Raw genomic sequence first — 13,736 nt, 5'->3', positions numbered from 1 at the left:
TTGTTTATTTCAAGAATAGGCTGAATCCAAACAACTATACAACTTTCTTCTGTTTTATTTTTTCAGTATCCAATTTCCTCACCTTGTTTTTCAAACCGATGATTCTAACCAAAATTTAATTTGCACGTGTACTCGTACGGCCCCTCCGGACGATTGTAGTTACATAATTTAATATGTTTTAGAAGTTATTAATACTTGTAGACAACCCCTATTAAAATCCTTCAAAACCTCTACTTAGACATTGTCGAAGTAGGCGAGGTCACTGGAGCAAATTCGATTATGGTAAAGCTATCAATGCACATTAGTCATCTTTGAACCCAATTTCAAGGGCCTTCCCATAAGATTTGGCCAAAGGTCTCTTTATATGAACTGTGTCCCTTTAAATCTAGTGTACAACGCAATTTGAATTGCATCGTTTGAGTATCTATTGATCAAGTTATGGTCAAAACAGTGGGCAAAGGTCGGAAAAATGGTAGGTACATTCTGCCAAAAATGGTAGATGTATTCTGGCACTGTATGTAGCATTTCTATCAACCGTTTCTTAGAAGAATAAACATGGTAGATGTGTCCTGCTGAAATGGTAGATAGGGTCTTGGGCACACTCTACCATTTTTTGCCCAACTGTATCTTCCATTTTTCATAAAATTCACATTGTTGGTTTTGGTTTTGTGATCCTTGCTTCATGGCTTAAAGAAGGCATACCTAAGGGTCTTTTATGCATTCCTAGTTATGAGGATCACATCAAACTAGGGTTTAAAGCCCTCCAATTAATTGGGTTCATAAACCCTATATTTTTACATGGCTTACTCACCAATGTAGGGAAAGGAGTCATTCTAGGTAGTATTTGTGGTTTGGGGCTAGAGTTCCCAAACATAAACTAAACATAAGCCCTTGAAGGCTATCTACCAATTTCATAGAAAACCCTTAATTTACTAATTCCTAGTTTAGGGTTTACATAAATAGTCTAGAACAATAAATGGAAAATAAGAAAAAAGGCAACATAGGTTCATTTAATCTTTTCAAAGGAGACATTACTACGTTCCATTGATGGTTTCCTTCATAGGTTGGTGAAACCAATAATGGTAGGATGTTTACAACCTAAGTAAAAATGGATTACAATAAGGGAGAAAGGAATAGAGGTAGGAGAGGATCATACTAACCAAGGTAGGATAACTTGAGTGAGATCCTCTTCCTCCCTTTCTCTTCTTCTCCTTCTTCTTCTTCTTTCTTCTTTCTTCTTCTTCTCCTTCTTCTCCTTCTTCTCCTTCTTCTTCTTCTTCTTCTTCTTTATTTTTTTCTTCTTTCTCTCCTTTTCTCTCCTCCAAAACGATTTAGGTTTACTAGAATGTGAAGAGGATAGTTGTAGTAGCCCCTATTTACTTTACTAAGCCACTAGGGCATGTTTGGTTAAACACTAACTCTTAAGTCCATTTTAGGTTATTGGGCCCTTTAGATTATTGGCCCTTTTAACCCACTTAGACCCATAGTCCAGTTTCTAATTTTAAACAAGAAAGGTTCTATGGCCCTAAGCCCAAGTCAGTGTAAGGTGGAGGTTGGTAGGGCCCACTCGGTCTAGGTAGCGTATATGCATACACTTCGATCAATAACCCCTATAAACCTTCATTACAAGCATCATTTAAGGTTAACCTTAATACCCTTAGACTAGGTTTGCATTAAGTAGGGGTAGGTTCTCCTTAGGGCTAAGTGGGCCTACATTCATTTAATTTAGTTTTTAAAGTTTAAATGGTCCGTTTTGACTCGGATCGAGCCGGGACTTTCTCCAGTACACTCGTACACCTTCAAGGGCATTAATGCTATGGATCATACGCATCAAATGTCATTAGCTACCATGCACGGTTGAAGTTGATTATTCATGGTTAGCCACTTACCACTAATTATCTAAGTGGGGATTCGGGTTCCCCCTCCCGACTGACTCCACACCACAACACGTGCACAGACGGTAGCCGATAGTTTTACTATGGCAAGTGTATTTCCAGTCCTTTCTGTCAATAATTTTATCCTTGACTATTACAGTCCAAGGTCACCGATGTCGATAGTTGTCGGTACCGCAACACTTATTATCAAAATTTCAAATTAGCCCAGATTTTTGGGCACGGATAGAACATCTTGACAGTGTCCAATGAACACCCCGTCTCAGAGGGAATCATGAAGGCCGACCTCCCTAAGGGGTTCAAAATGCTGACCTTTGTGCTGTATGATGAATCCACTGACCCGATTGCTCATGTCAATTATTTCAATTCGGTGATGATGGTCTATGAAGGGTCGGATATGATATCTTGTAGTTTTTTGTTGTGTCTTTGAAGGGAGCAACAACCTATTGGTTCACTCATTTGAAGCCAAAGTCAATTAATAATCTTACCTAGCTTGTTCGAGCATTTGTCACCAGATTTCAGAGTAGTATTCGACAGAAGAAAACTGTAGCGAACCTTTTAGCTATCAAACAAAGAAAGGATGAGTCGATCTAAGATTTTTCTATTCAATCGAGAATCATTAGACATACCTAACCTACAAGACTCCGTCGCATTCAACACCCTCCATGGTGGTATAATGGACATAGAGCTGATCAAGTCTCTGATTCTGCACAAGGCAAGTAACATGACTGAGCTGATCAATCGTTGTCACCAGTTTGCAATATGGTGGAAGTGATTGCTGCTCAAAACGAAGCGAACGGGGTCCAGGAAAGAAAGAAGAGCGCAGGCAAAAAAGAAAGAAAGGCAGATAGGAGGGAAGACAAGAGGCCCCAAACTGATATGGCTCCCACTCCCAAGTACACTCTGCTAAACACTAGATGATCTGACATCCTGATGCAGATAGAGAATAGGGGTCTCCTTAATTGGCCTGGGCCAATGTTCTCGAAGGTTGAGGATAGGAACCCCCACAAGTATTGTTGCTTCCACAAAGATACGGGACACGATACGGAGGACTGTAGACAACTAAAGAGAGAGATCGAGAACTTAATCAAGGAAGGGCGCCTGACCCGATATGTTGACAAAAAAAGAGATTACCGACCCGACCATAAAGAGGGAGGTCGAGATAGAAGGAGAGAAGACAGAAGAGATGATAAGAAGATGAAAGAAGGATCGACAGAGAAAAAGGAAGACGTAAAGAAAGGTGGGCAGAGCCAATCAAGGATGTACCAAGACCAAGTAGGCCTATGGGGGAACCAATTTTGACCATTCTAGGTGGGCCCGGCCAGGAATTAGTCAAGAAGTCCAAAGCACATGCCAAGTTTGTTGGTGTAGCCGAGGCAACCAAGAAGATGGCGAGAACCGAACAGGCCATTACTTTCACCTATGATGATATAGAGGGTGTTAGCTGGCCCCATGACGATGCAATCGTATTACAAATGGTCATCCATGACTGACCCGTCCACAAAATTTTGGTCGATACAGGAGCTTTGGTTGATTTACTTTCCTATCAAGCTTTCTAGCAGGTCAGCTTAAGCAATGAAAGTTTGACGCCTGATGGAACAAACTTGCATGGATTTTCTAAAGCTGCAGTGTGGATTGAAGGAAGTATAAAAATGCCTGTGACAGCAGGAGAATATCCAAATAAGGTGACCATCATGGTAAACTTCATGGTTGTAAGGTCAGTCTCGGCATTTAATGCAATTCTAGGATGACCCGCTCTAAATGCGCTTATAGCATCATATCAATGAAACATCTAAAGATGAAGTTCCAGACCCCTAACGGTGTCGGAGAATGCCAAACCGATCAGAAAAATCTAGGTAATGCTAAGCGACATTTATAAAGAACAAGAACAACTGTAGAGGAATGGCTTTGGGGGTAGAGGTACCCGACCAGAGAGATGAACTTAGAGAGCAAAGAGGAGAATCAGTTGAAGATGTAATAGCCATCCCAATCAATGAAGATCATCTGGATCAAACTGTACAGATCAGAAGCTAGATGAAGATGAAGTAAAAGGAGGAGATCGTAGCCTTTTTGAAGACAAACGCAGATGTCTTTACCTAGTCGACAACTGATATGCCAGGGATACCAAGGAATATTGTTGAACATCGGCTCAACATCGACCCAACTCATAAACCAGTTCAGCAAAAATGAAGAAATTTCACTCCTGAGCGACTCATAACAATGGAGATTGAAGTTCAGAAGTTAAAGGATTCGGGTTTTATTCAAGAGATTGAATTCCCGACCTGGCTAGCAAATATGGTTATGGTCCCAAAATCCAATGGCGAATGGTGCATGTGCATTGACTTTACCGACCTGAATAAGGCATGTTCTAAGGATTGTTATTCGTTGCCATGGATCAACCAACTCATAGATGCTACGGCAGGGCACGAGATGCTTACATTCATGGACGCCTATTCAGGCTATAACCAGACTCTGATGAGTGAAGAAGATCAGGAGTATACTGCTTTCCAAACTGAACAGAAATTTTTTTTTCTTTCAGGTGATGCCTTTCGGCTTAAAGGACACAGGGGCGACTTATCAGAGAATGGTCAATCAAATGTTTAAACATCAGCTCAGTAGAAACAGGGAGGTATATGTAGACGAAATGCTAATGAAGAGTACCCAAGCCGACCATCACTTGACCGATCTAGAGGAGACCTTTGAGTGTTTGAGATGAAACCAAATGAAGTCAAATCTTGTGAAGTGTGTTTTCAACGTGATGTCGGGAAAATTTTTAGGATTTATAGTCTCGAAGCGCAGAATTGAGGCCAATCCAGAAAAGATCAAGGCAATTTGAGAAATGGAACCACCTCGAACCATCCGAGAAGTTCAAAGGGTGACTTGGAGAGTTGTTACACTCAACAGATTCGTCGCCCGAGTTGGGGACAAGTGCCTCCCATTCTTCAATACCCTTAAAAATTTAAGAGTCCAAAAGATTTCCAATGGACTATTGAATCTTAGCAAGCATTTGATGAGTTAAAAAGGTACCTTGAGCACGCACCGCTTCTGTTCTGACCTGAACATGGAGAAGAATAACAATTGTACTTGGCCACCTTAGAAGTTACGGTTAGCGTAACCCTGATCAGAACAGATGGGAACTCACGAGTTTAGCAACCAATATATTACGTAAGCCATGTTTTGCTAGATGCAAAGACCAGATATTCACAAATTGAGAAAATGACATTTTTCCTAGTGATTGCGGCCTGAAAGTTCAGGCCATATTTTCAGAGTCATGCAATCATTGTACTCACAAACGAGCCCTTAAAGAAAATTCTGCACAAACCCAACCGAGATGTAGGTTGGGCGTTAGAGTTCGGTGAGGACTATATCGAGTACAGACCCCATACGGCAATCAAGGGACAGATCCTAGCTGATTTTATGGTGGAATTTACTCATGGTAATAAGGAAGCAGAAGAAAAGGGGAATGGCCTGAACTCGTGGATGTTATTCGTAGATGGATCGAGCAGTACAGCGGGGAGTGGGGCAGGTTTAATATTGACAAGCCTAGAAGGGTTGAAAATTCAATATGCACTTCGGTTCGAGTTCCCAACCTCAAATAATGAAGCAGAATATGAAGCATTGTTGGCTGGGCTCAGGATAGCTTGATCGGTTCAGGTCGGATGTCTGATTGCTCACAACGATTCTCAGTTGGAGGTAAACCAGGTCCAAGGTTACTATGAAGCGAAGGAGGAAAGAATGATAAAATACCTCAAGAAAGTTCGTGACTTGACCTCAACCTTCACCAACTTTGAGATAAGGCAGGTCCCAAGGAGCGAGAATAGCTCAGCCGATGCGCTATCTAGGTTGGCCATGACAGGCTGCTCAAACCTAGACAGAACTGTATATAGTGAAGTCCTGAAATAGCCATCACACAAGGAAGAGGCTCAAGTGTATGTGATGGAGGAAGGCCCAAGTTGGGTGGACCCAATTGTGGCATATCTGAGAGATGGTGTCTTACCTTTTGACTGAGCCGAGGAGAAGAAAGTAATGAGAAGGACGGCTCGATATACCCTGATCGATGGAGTGCTCTACAAACATCGATCAGCACGCCACTCTTGAAATGCCTCGGGCCGGATGGAGCCCAGTATGCACTAGTTAAAGTTCACGAGGGAATTTGCGGTAGTCACATGGGAGGCCAAGCATTGGTGTTCAAGGTTAGAGTTTTTATTAGCCTAAAATACAAGAGGATGCCATGAACTACGTAAAAGTTTTTGAACAATGTCAACTGTTTGCTCCAGTACCACACCGATCTGCTACCCCATTGGTTTCAATCCTGAGTCCCATACCCTTTGCTATGTGGGGAATGGATCTGCTCGAGAATTTCTCCCCAGCATCAGGAAATAGGAAGTTCTTAGTGGTTGCTATCGATAACTTCACAAAATGGGTGGAATTCGAGCCCTTAGCAACCATCACAAAGAAAAATATGGAGAAGTTTTTTCGTGATAAAATCATAAACCGGTTCGGCCTACCTCAGGTCTTTCTCACTTACAATAGGAAGCAGTTCGACAACACAACTTATAGGGTTTTTTGCGCTCACTACCACATTGAGTTCAAAAATATTGCTATGGCCTACCCTCGGTGTAATGGTCAGGTTAAAGTGACGAACCGAACTCTCCTAGATGGTATCCGGAAGCAGCTGCTCGATGCTAAAGCCAAATGGGTAGAAGAGTTACCGAGCATGTTGTGGGCTTACAGGATCACAGTTTGGACTCCGACAGGCGAAACTCCTTTCAAACTAGTATATGACACGGAGGCCCTAACACCAGTGGAAGTACTTGCCACATCACATCGGGTCCTGATCTTTGACAAATAGGTGAATGAAGATGGGCTAAGAGCAAATTTGGATTTTTTAGATGAAGTACGAGAAAAGGCTTTACTACGGAATGCTACATATCAACAGAGAACAACTCGGTACTATTATTCCCAAGTCCGACCACGAACCTTCAGACTAGGAGACTTGGTCCTCTGCAAAGCAAGTGCATCCGACCACGAAACGTGAACAAGTTATCTCCAAATTGGGAAGGACCGTACATAGTTTCCTGAATGATCCGACCTGGAATGTATCGTCTAAAAACTCTGGGGGGGTGAAGAAATACCAAGGCCATGGAATTCTGAGAACTTAAAGAAATTTTATCAGTAAAATCTGAGCTAATCCACTACTTATTGGTGAAATTTTGTCAACACAGTAAAATTTTTTCTGATTTTCTACTACTTACATCTTTCGTACCGACTACAAAAGCAAAAAGAATATTCAGATTACAATGTAGAATTACGTGTCTTATTACACATATTATTGTAACAGATTACTGACCTTAGGGATGAGAAATTCCTCACCTGTGAGGCACAAAATGCCTTATCCGTGAGGCAGATTACTGACATTAGAGTCAGGAAAGTCCTCACCTATGAGGCACAAAAGACCTCATCTGTGAGGCAGATTACTGATCTCTGGGTCAAAAAAGTCCTCCCCTCGTGAGGCACAAAAGACCTCATTCGTGAGGGAGATTACTGACCTCAGGGTTGGGAAAGTCCTCACCCATGAGGCACAGAAGACCTTATCCATAAGGCAGATTACTGACCTTAGGGTCGGGAAAGTTCTCACCCGTGAGGAACAAAAGACCTCATCCGTGATGCAAATTATTGACCTCAGGGTCGGGAAAGCCCTCACTCGAGAGGCACAAAAAGTCTTCAAGCCCTGACCCATGAGGCCTAAAAGACCTCATCCATGAGGTTCGATAAGCAATACTGACCTCATGGTTTGGATAAAACCCCATCCAAGAGAGAGGAAAATGACATATAAAAAAATAGACGAGGGAGACATTCAAAAGATACAAAGGAATGTATATCACATGAATTTAAAAGATCACATCATACATAAAAAGAAAAAGTGGGATAGGGAGAGGATTCAAGACATTCCCGAGAAAATACATAAAAAAACCCCTTATAGGGTCAGTGAACAATGTTCGCCTCTTCATTGAGTTTCTCCGATTTGGGGTTAGAAATGGCCAACTTGGACGCTTCAGCAGCAGGAGCTCGGGAGGTGACTTCGGGGTCTATGCTCTTCAGGTCCTCCATTTGAGCAGTGGCTTCGGATCGACACTGATGATCGTCAACATCATCCTCCTTCACTTGACCATCCTCCGCTTCAACTTCCTCCTTCTGGATTCTCGCTTCAGCCTCAGCTACCTCCTTTGCTAGCTCGGGATCATAGTGATTGTAACCCGAGAAGTTGTACCTAGGATCGGCCTTATGAACCCAGTTGCAGGTGGTATTAGCACCTAGAGAGAAGGCCTCGCCATTATACTCATAAACCAAGTGCTCAAATTCTTTCGACAACTTGAAAACTTCAATGGCCTTCTCCCCAATGGCTTTCATCTCAACCCCAAAATCCTCCTTAAGCTTTTCCTTTTCCGTCCTGATCAAATTCAGTTCTTCTGCCATACTATCATTATGATGAATCTGTTCATCCAAAAGTTGACCATTCTGCGTCATCGACAGAGAAAGCTCATTCTTGATTTGGCCAGGTCAGCATCTGCCTTGATTTTGTTCTTGTTCAGAGTCTTTACATACTCAGTCACTTCCTTCAGCTTATGGGCTAGCGTTTGGTTCATCTCAAGGAAGTCTTCTAGACGAGACTTCCAAAGATGTGAGCAAACCCTGAGAAGGACATACCGATATAAATATCATACCAAAATAATAATAATAAAAAGATAATAAGGATAGAAGTATTGGGGACCGACCGTGGCCACATCCTTATACGCAGAGTCGGTGAATTTGCCATTAGGAATGAACTTCAGACGAGCGACATCCCAGGGGAGCCAACCCTTCTGTAGGATTTTGCGCACCACTGTAAAATCATCTATTACTGAATCCTAAGGATCAACTGTGAGGACAATGACATGGCGGAGGATCGCCACGTGTCCTCCACCTCATCCCTCTTTGGGGAGAAGAGAGGTGAATTGAATGCTGGAGTCGCCACCTAGAGGAGGGTCTAGGACCCAAGATTGTAATGTAATGACCCTCATAAAATGTTGTTTTGGGGATAAATAATCTGTTGGTCTGGGTACAGGTCGAGCTACAGTCCGGGGAAGGTATTATGCACCCCAGTCCGCCCAGAATGCCGGTCTTTCTATTACTTGGCTAGGCAGGGTTATAACATGCTTTCAAAAATAATACAACATAAAAGAAATGTAAAGAAGTAAAACACTGGGAAGAGTTAGATACACATACCCGGAGGTTCGGCGTAAAACAAAGGTCAATATACTGGAATGTAAAAAATAAAGCTCAAGACCTATATAACCTAAGCGTGGTCGATTATAGGCTAGGCATGAAAAATTGATAAAAAGAGAGACAAAGATGATGGCTAGGCTTGTGCACATGGTGAAGCGTGGAAAATGAAAGTAAAGCATGTAGACGTGTGAGAAGACTCGTAAAATAAATGCATGAGGGAGTCCTAAACTATAAGGGATGGGGTTCATACAAAAAATGCATGTATGAGGGACAAATAAAAGAGTAATATGCATGACCTAATGAAGAAGGAGAGAGAGGAGATAGAGGATGCGGTCACCATCTAGAGAGATGGGATCACACCCCTTCAGGAGATGCAAAACAGAGATTAAAAATGAGAAATCAAGTAAAATGTGAAGGAAGAATATGCTCTTACCTATTGAGAGAGGAAAAGACCAAAGATGTGGAGGTTTCCCCTTTGTAACTCAGGAGATTTGTACGTAGGAGCAAGTTTCACCTCTTGTTGTGGCTTCTCTTGTCTCTCAGACTCGGATGGTTCATTGGCCAGGCTGAGATTTCCTGATTGGTGCTTCCTAGCCTTGATCTTGGGGTCTACGAATAGGGTTGTGATGTTCAAGAGGTGAAGGGAGTGATAGGGTTCAAAGCTCTTGAATGTAGGCTAAGCATGGATGGGGGGTGTCTCAATGCACTAGAGGTAAGGAATCACCAAGGAAAGGTTATGCCAAGTTCATGCAATGGCTTAGTAACCCTCTTCCACATGAGAGAGGGTGTATTTATAGATGTAGAGAGGTGTGTGCACTCCCAAATTCTTGGAGGGATGGTTGAATTAGTCCGAATCGACCAACAGAGGTGTGTTTACATCAACGGTGGGTGTAAAGTCAAGGTAACGACCATGTGAGTGGCATATGTTTAGTTACCTTAGGGAGTGTTTCTTGGGGCCTAAGGGAGCCAAGATTTAGATCCAAAGTGCCAAAAATTGGCTATGATGCGAAAGGTATCACAATCGGAGCAAAGTATGGAAGGTTTGGGCTTCTCGAATTTGTTGTTATTCGCCAGTGAAAGTGCCCGACTCAACATTAAAGTGGGGTACACTCGACATAGAATGGTTGTCGATGAATAGGACTCAACATCGAAGGTTTGTTTTTGAGTGTCAATTTCCATTAGCTGAATGTCGAAGTGGGATAGATAGTAAGAGGGTACTGTTCGATAGTGAGGGGGTATGGCTCGATGTCGATGGAAGGTTAATTCTATGTCAAATCGGGGCTTTTGAGTGTTGAGGTGGGTTCCAGTGTCGATAGGAAGGCTTAGGGTTTGGGCCAGGCTTTGGACTAGTCTAGGCTGGTTCCAAGGGGTCTGGGACAGGGCTGGCCTTTCTAGGGGTTCTTAGAGGGCTTGGAGGCTCTGGCTTAGGCTCTTGTAAGGGATGGACGATCGGTAAATGAATTCAAGCAGTGCACACTGACGCTACATCCACAGATACACCAGCTCTAGGCCTTGGAGGGTGCTCATCATCGTTACGGGAATCCTCCGGGGGAAATAACAAAATGAGGTGTCTATAGAATGCCCCTCTTTGACTGAGACTGTGTATAGTTCTAAGTCAAAGAAGTGATTTTACGCACACTTCGTCTCGTTAGATTGAGCAAAAACTTGCCAGTGCCTTACTTAGGGGTGCTAGAGTGTGGGGGATAGAGGCATACATGCGCAGGTAGCTCCTTTGATTGAATTGGTAGTAGTGCTCGGGCGGCCAATAGTTTGGGCTGCGTTGGCTGGGGTGACAAGACTGGCTGATAGTGTGGGCGCTTTCGTTAAGGTCGTAAATAGTATCTGCCATGGCACGGGTGTGCTGAGACTATTGCCATTGATAGGGCAAGGGTGCTTGTAAGGATCGACAATAGTTCAGGCGCTCTAGGGAGTAATCCGCCATTGATAAGGCATGGTGTACTTATAAAGGGTTGCCGATAGTTTGGGCACTACTGGGGATTAATCACCATTGATAGGGTAAGATGCATGGATAATTTTGGTAATTGTCGCAGGTGGCTTTTATAGCTCTGGCCATGGTGAGGGCAGGCTGGGAATTTTGCCAAAGCAAGGGCGTGCATGATATGTTGATCGAGATTCCAAATTGGTAATTGTCGATTATGTGGGCGTGATTGGAGATCAGGAATCTTACTTGATTGCGTGCATGGGCCACGTGTAAGGTGAGCATTGGCGTGCTAGGGGTGCTAAGTCACCACGGGGGTGGACCCACTTGTCCAAAATCCAAAATTTGGCGACAAATTGAGCTGGTTGACAGTGAAAAATGATTCTTTGACAATGAAAGCCCGCGTCGACATCGAATGCTTTATTCGACAATGTGTCAATGTTGAGGGTTCCCTGTTACGATGTCGATTCTGGGCAAAAAATCCTGTTGTTATGAATACGAAGAGTCATTCTTCAAATCCATTTCAAAATCTTGTCATTTCATATTTTTAGGGACCCAAAGCGGATTTTGTGCTATTTGAGTCCGTGTGAGCCCTATTGTGCACCAAATCTCACGTATTAGGGCTTGAACCGATTGTACTTCCTTCCTCTATGTTTCCATCCGTGTGGATTTTTGGGGAAAGCCCAAGTTTCCTTAGATTTCTTTATTTTCTTGTCTTCTCCTTGTGTTCTTCACCATGTCTAGGAGAGACAAAGGCAAGAGACCAATGGGGTCCGATGGCACACCCCCTCTTCCCAAGAGGCCGAGGAGTTTGGGTATTATGATATGGGAAGGATATGACTCCGTCTGCCATCCAGAGATCAATCCTGATGAGGATGTTCTTAGTGATTGCGAAGAGTCCTCGAGCGCTTCATGCTACGAGGGTCGGTTGCTCAGGGATATGTCGTCTCATATCTATAGCAATGCCTGGAAACCGCCCAAGGTAAGCCTTTGAATTCCTTGTTTTGAATCAGGATATCGTGTTGCTTGCTCTGCATATGAATTCTTGATTGTAGTGCCATGCGTTAATCTCTATCAATTCCATTAGGCTTCTGTGTAGTTGTGTAGTTCTCTGCATGATGCCCAATGTTATGATCGCATCTTTGATTGATTGGGTTTACTGGGGATTAGATGCCTCTGATGTTCCTTAATGCTCCGGGCTTAGGGTTTATTATATGGATTCCTATGTTATATAGGATCAATCCCTTTTTAAACAGTTTGCATTGATTTTACCCGTTGGGGATTTTACTGATCTTGGAATTGTTGTGTTGTTTTGATGTGCAGAAACCCGTGACCTACCATAAGTATGGGTCACGTTCTATCGTCTTAAGCTGGTACAGTCAATTATGTGGGGCTTTTTAGCAACGGATCGTAGTGGCGGGTTTCGAGGATCTAGCTCTTCTCCAGACTAGGTCCTTTGATACATCCCTAACACAAGCCCTGGCTAAGAGATGGTGGTCTACCACCCATATATTTCACCTACCTATGGCGAGATGACGATCACACCTCTCTTCTACTTCTTATATACGGGTCTTTTGTTTGGCAGTGAGGCAGTGGTCGGACGCCCTGGTGGTTGGGTGTATGAGGATGAGGACCTAAAGAGGCTTCTGGGTTCCCTTCCCCCCAATTCGTATGTAGCACTGCAATGGTTCCGTCGAGAATGGGATAAGAAGACGATAACTGATTCGTCCAGTCGTGAGAAGCTGGACCAGCAGGCATGATGCTTTATCCTTTACCTCCTGGGGAACACATTGTTTAGTACCAATAGTATGAGGATCCACATCTCTATGGTGTGGTACCTCAGGGATTTGTCGAAGGAGAAAACCTTTGACTAGGCTGGCGCGGGCTACACCAATATGCTGAGGACGTTGGATTCCTTGGCCATGCGGCACACCCAATGCGTTGGTGGCACTTGGTTTGTACCAGAGGTAATCTGTCGTTCCTTCCTTGTACTGTATTTGCTTTGTATCTGCTTGTATTAATGCTTGTTGTCTTAATTGCAGTGCTGGTGTTATGACCACTTGGGAAAATACGGGCCCTCAGGTTGGTATCTAGGGACAACTCCTTCTTTCTAAGGCAGGGATATGGTTGTCTGACAACACCCACCCCAAGGAGAGGAAGGTAACAGTGTTGGTGGTGAGGGAGATGCTGGACCGGCTCTCCCCTCGGGAGGTAAGAAATTGTCTTGTATTGCTTGATCTTGTTATTTGATTTCTGGCCTGATTCTAACTTGGATGTTGTTATGTTGACAGGTGGTGTGGCAACCCTTCGAGTCTCTCGAGCTGGGTGTGTAGGATCGACAGGAAGTTGTGAGGAGGCTCGTGCCACAGTGCATGGTCTTCACTGGACCATCTGAGTATACTTGGTGTAGACGCTGAATTTTGTCACCACCCCCAGTGATGATGACAACCGGATGCAAAAGACTGGCAATACCCTTCAAAAACCCATTCAAAAAGACACCACCCTATTTCACCTCGAAAAGTGCACCCAACATTCAGCATGCATCAGTAGCAGTACGCGACAGCCCCGTACGCAGTAGCAACACTGCACGACAGTCCTGCCCATGGTAGCAGCGTTGCATAGCAGCCCCGCACATGGCA

At 43.6% G+C, this 13,736-nt stretch overlaps 1 protein-coding gene across 1 annotated transcript; it reads left to right on the top strand.

The window, feature by feature from the left end:
- Positions 1–6,234: 6,234 nt before the first annotated feature.
- Positions 6,235–7,404, top strand: LOC122650581. The gene is made up of 2 exons (XM_043843982.1): positions 6,235–6,702; positions 7,234–7,404. Exons 1-2 carry the CDS (start codon positions 6,235–6,237, stop codon positions 7,402–7,404), a joined length of 639 nt encoding a protein of 212 aa, XP_043699917.1.
- The last annotated feature ends 6,332 nt before the right edge of the window (positions 7,405–13,736 follow it).

Source organism: Telopea speciosissima, chromosome 2, assembly GCF_018873765.1.
Source record: "Telopea speciosissima isolate NSW1024214 ecotype Mountain lineage chromosome 2, Tspe_v1, whole genome shotgun sequence".
Classification (NCBI taxonomy): domain Eukaryota; kingdom Viridiplantae; phylum Streptophyta; class Magnoliopsida; order Proteales; family Proteaceae; genus Telopea; species Telopea speciosissima.
This window is presented reverse-complemented; position numbering and strand designations above follow the sequence as displayed.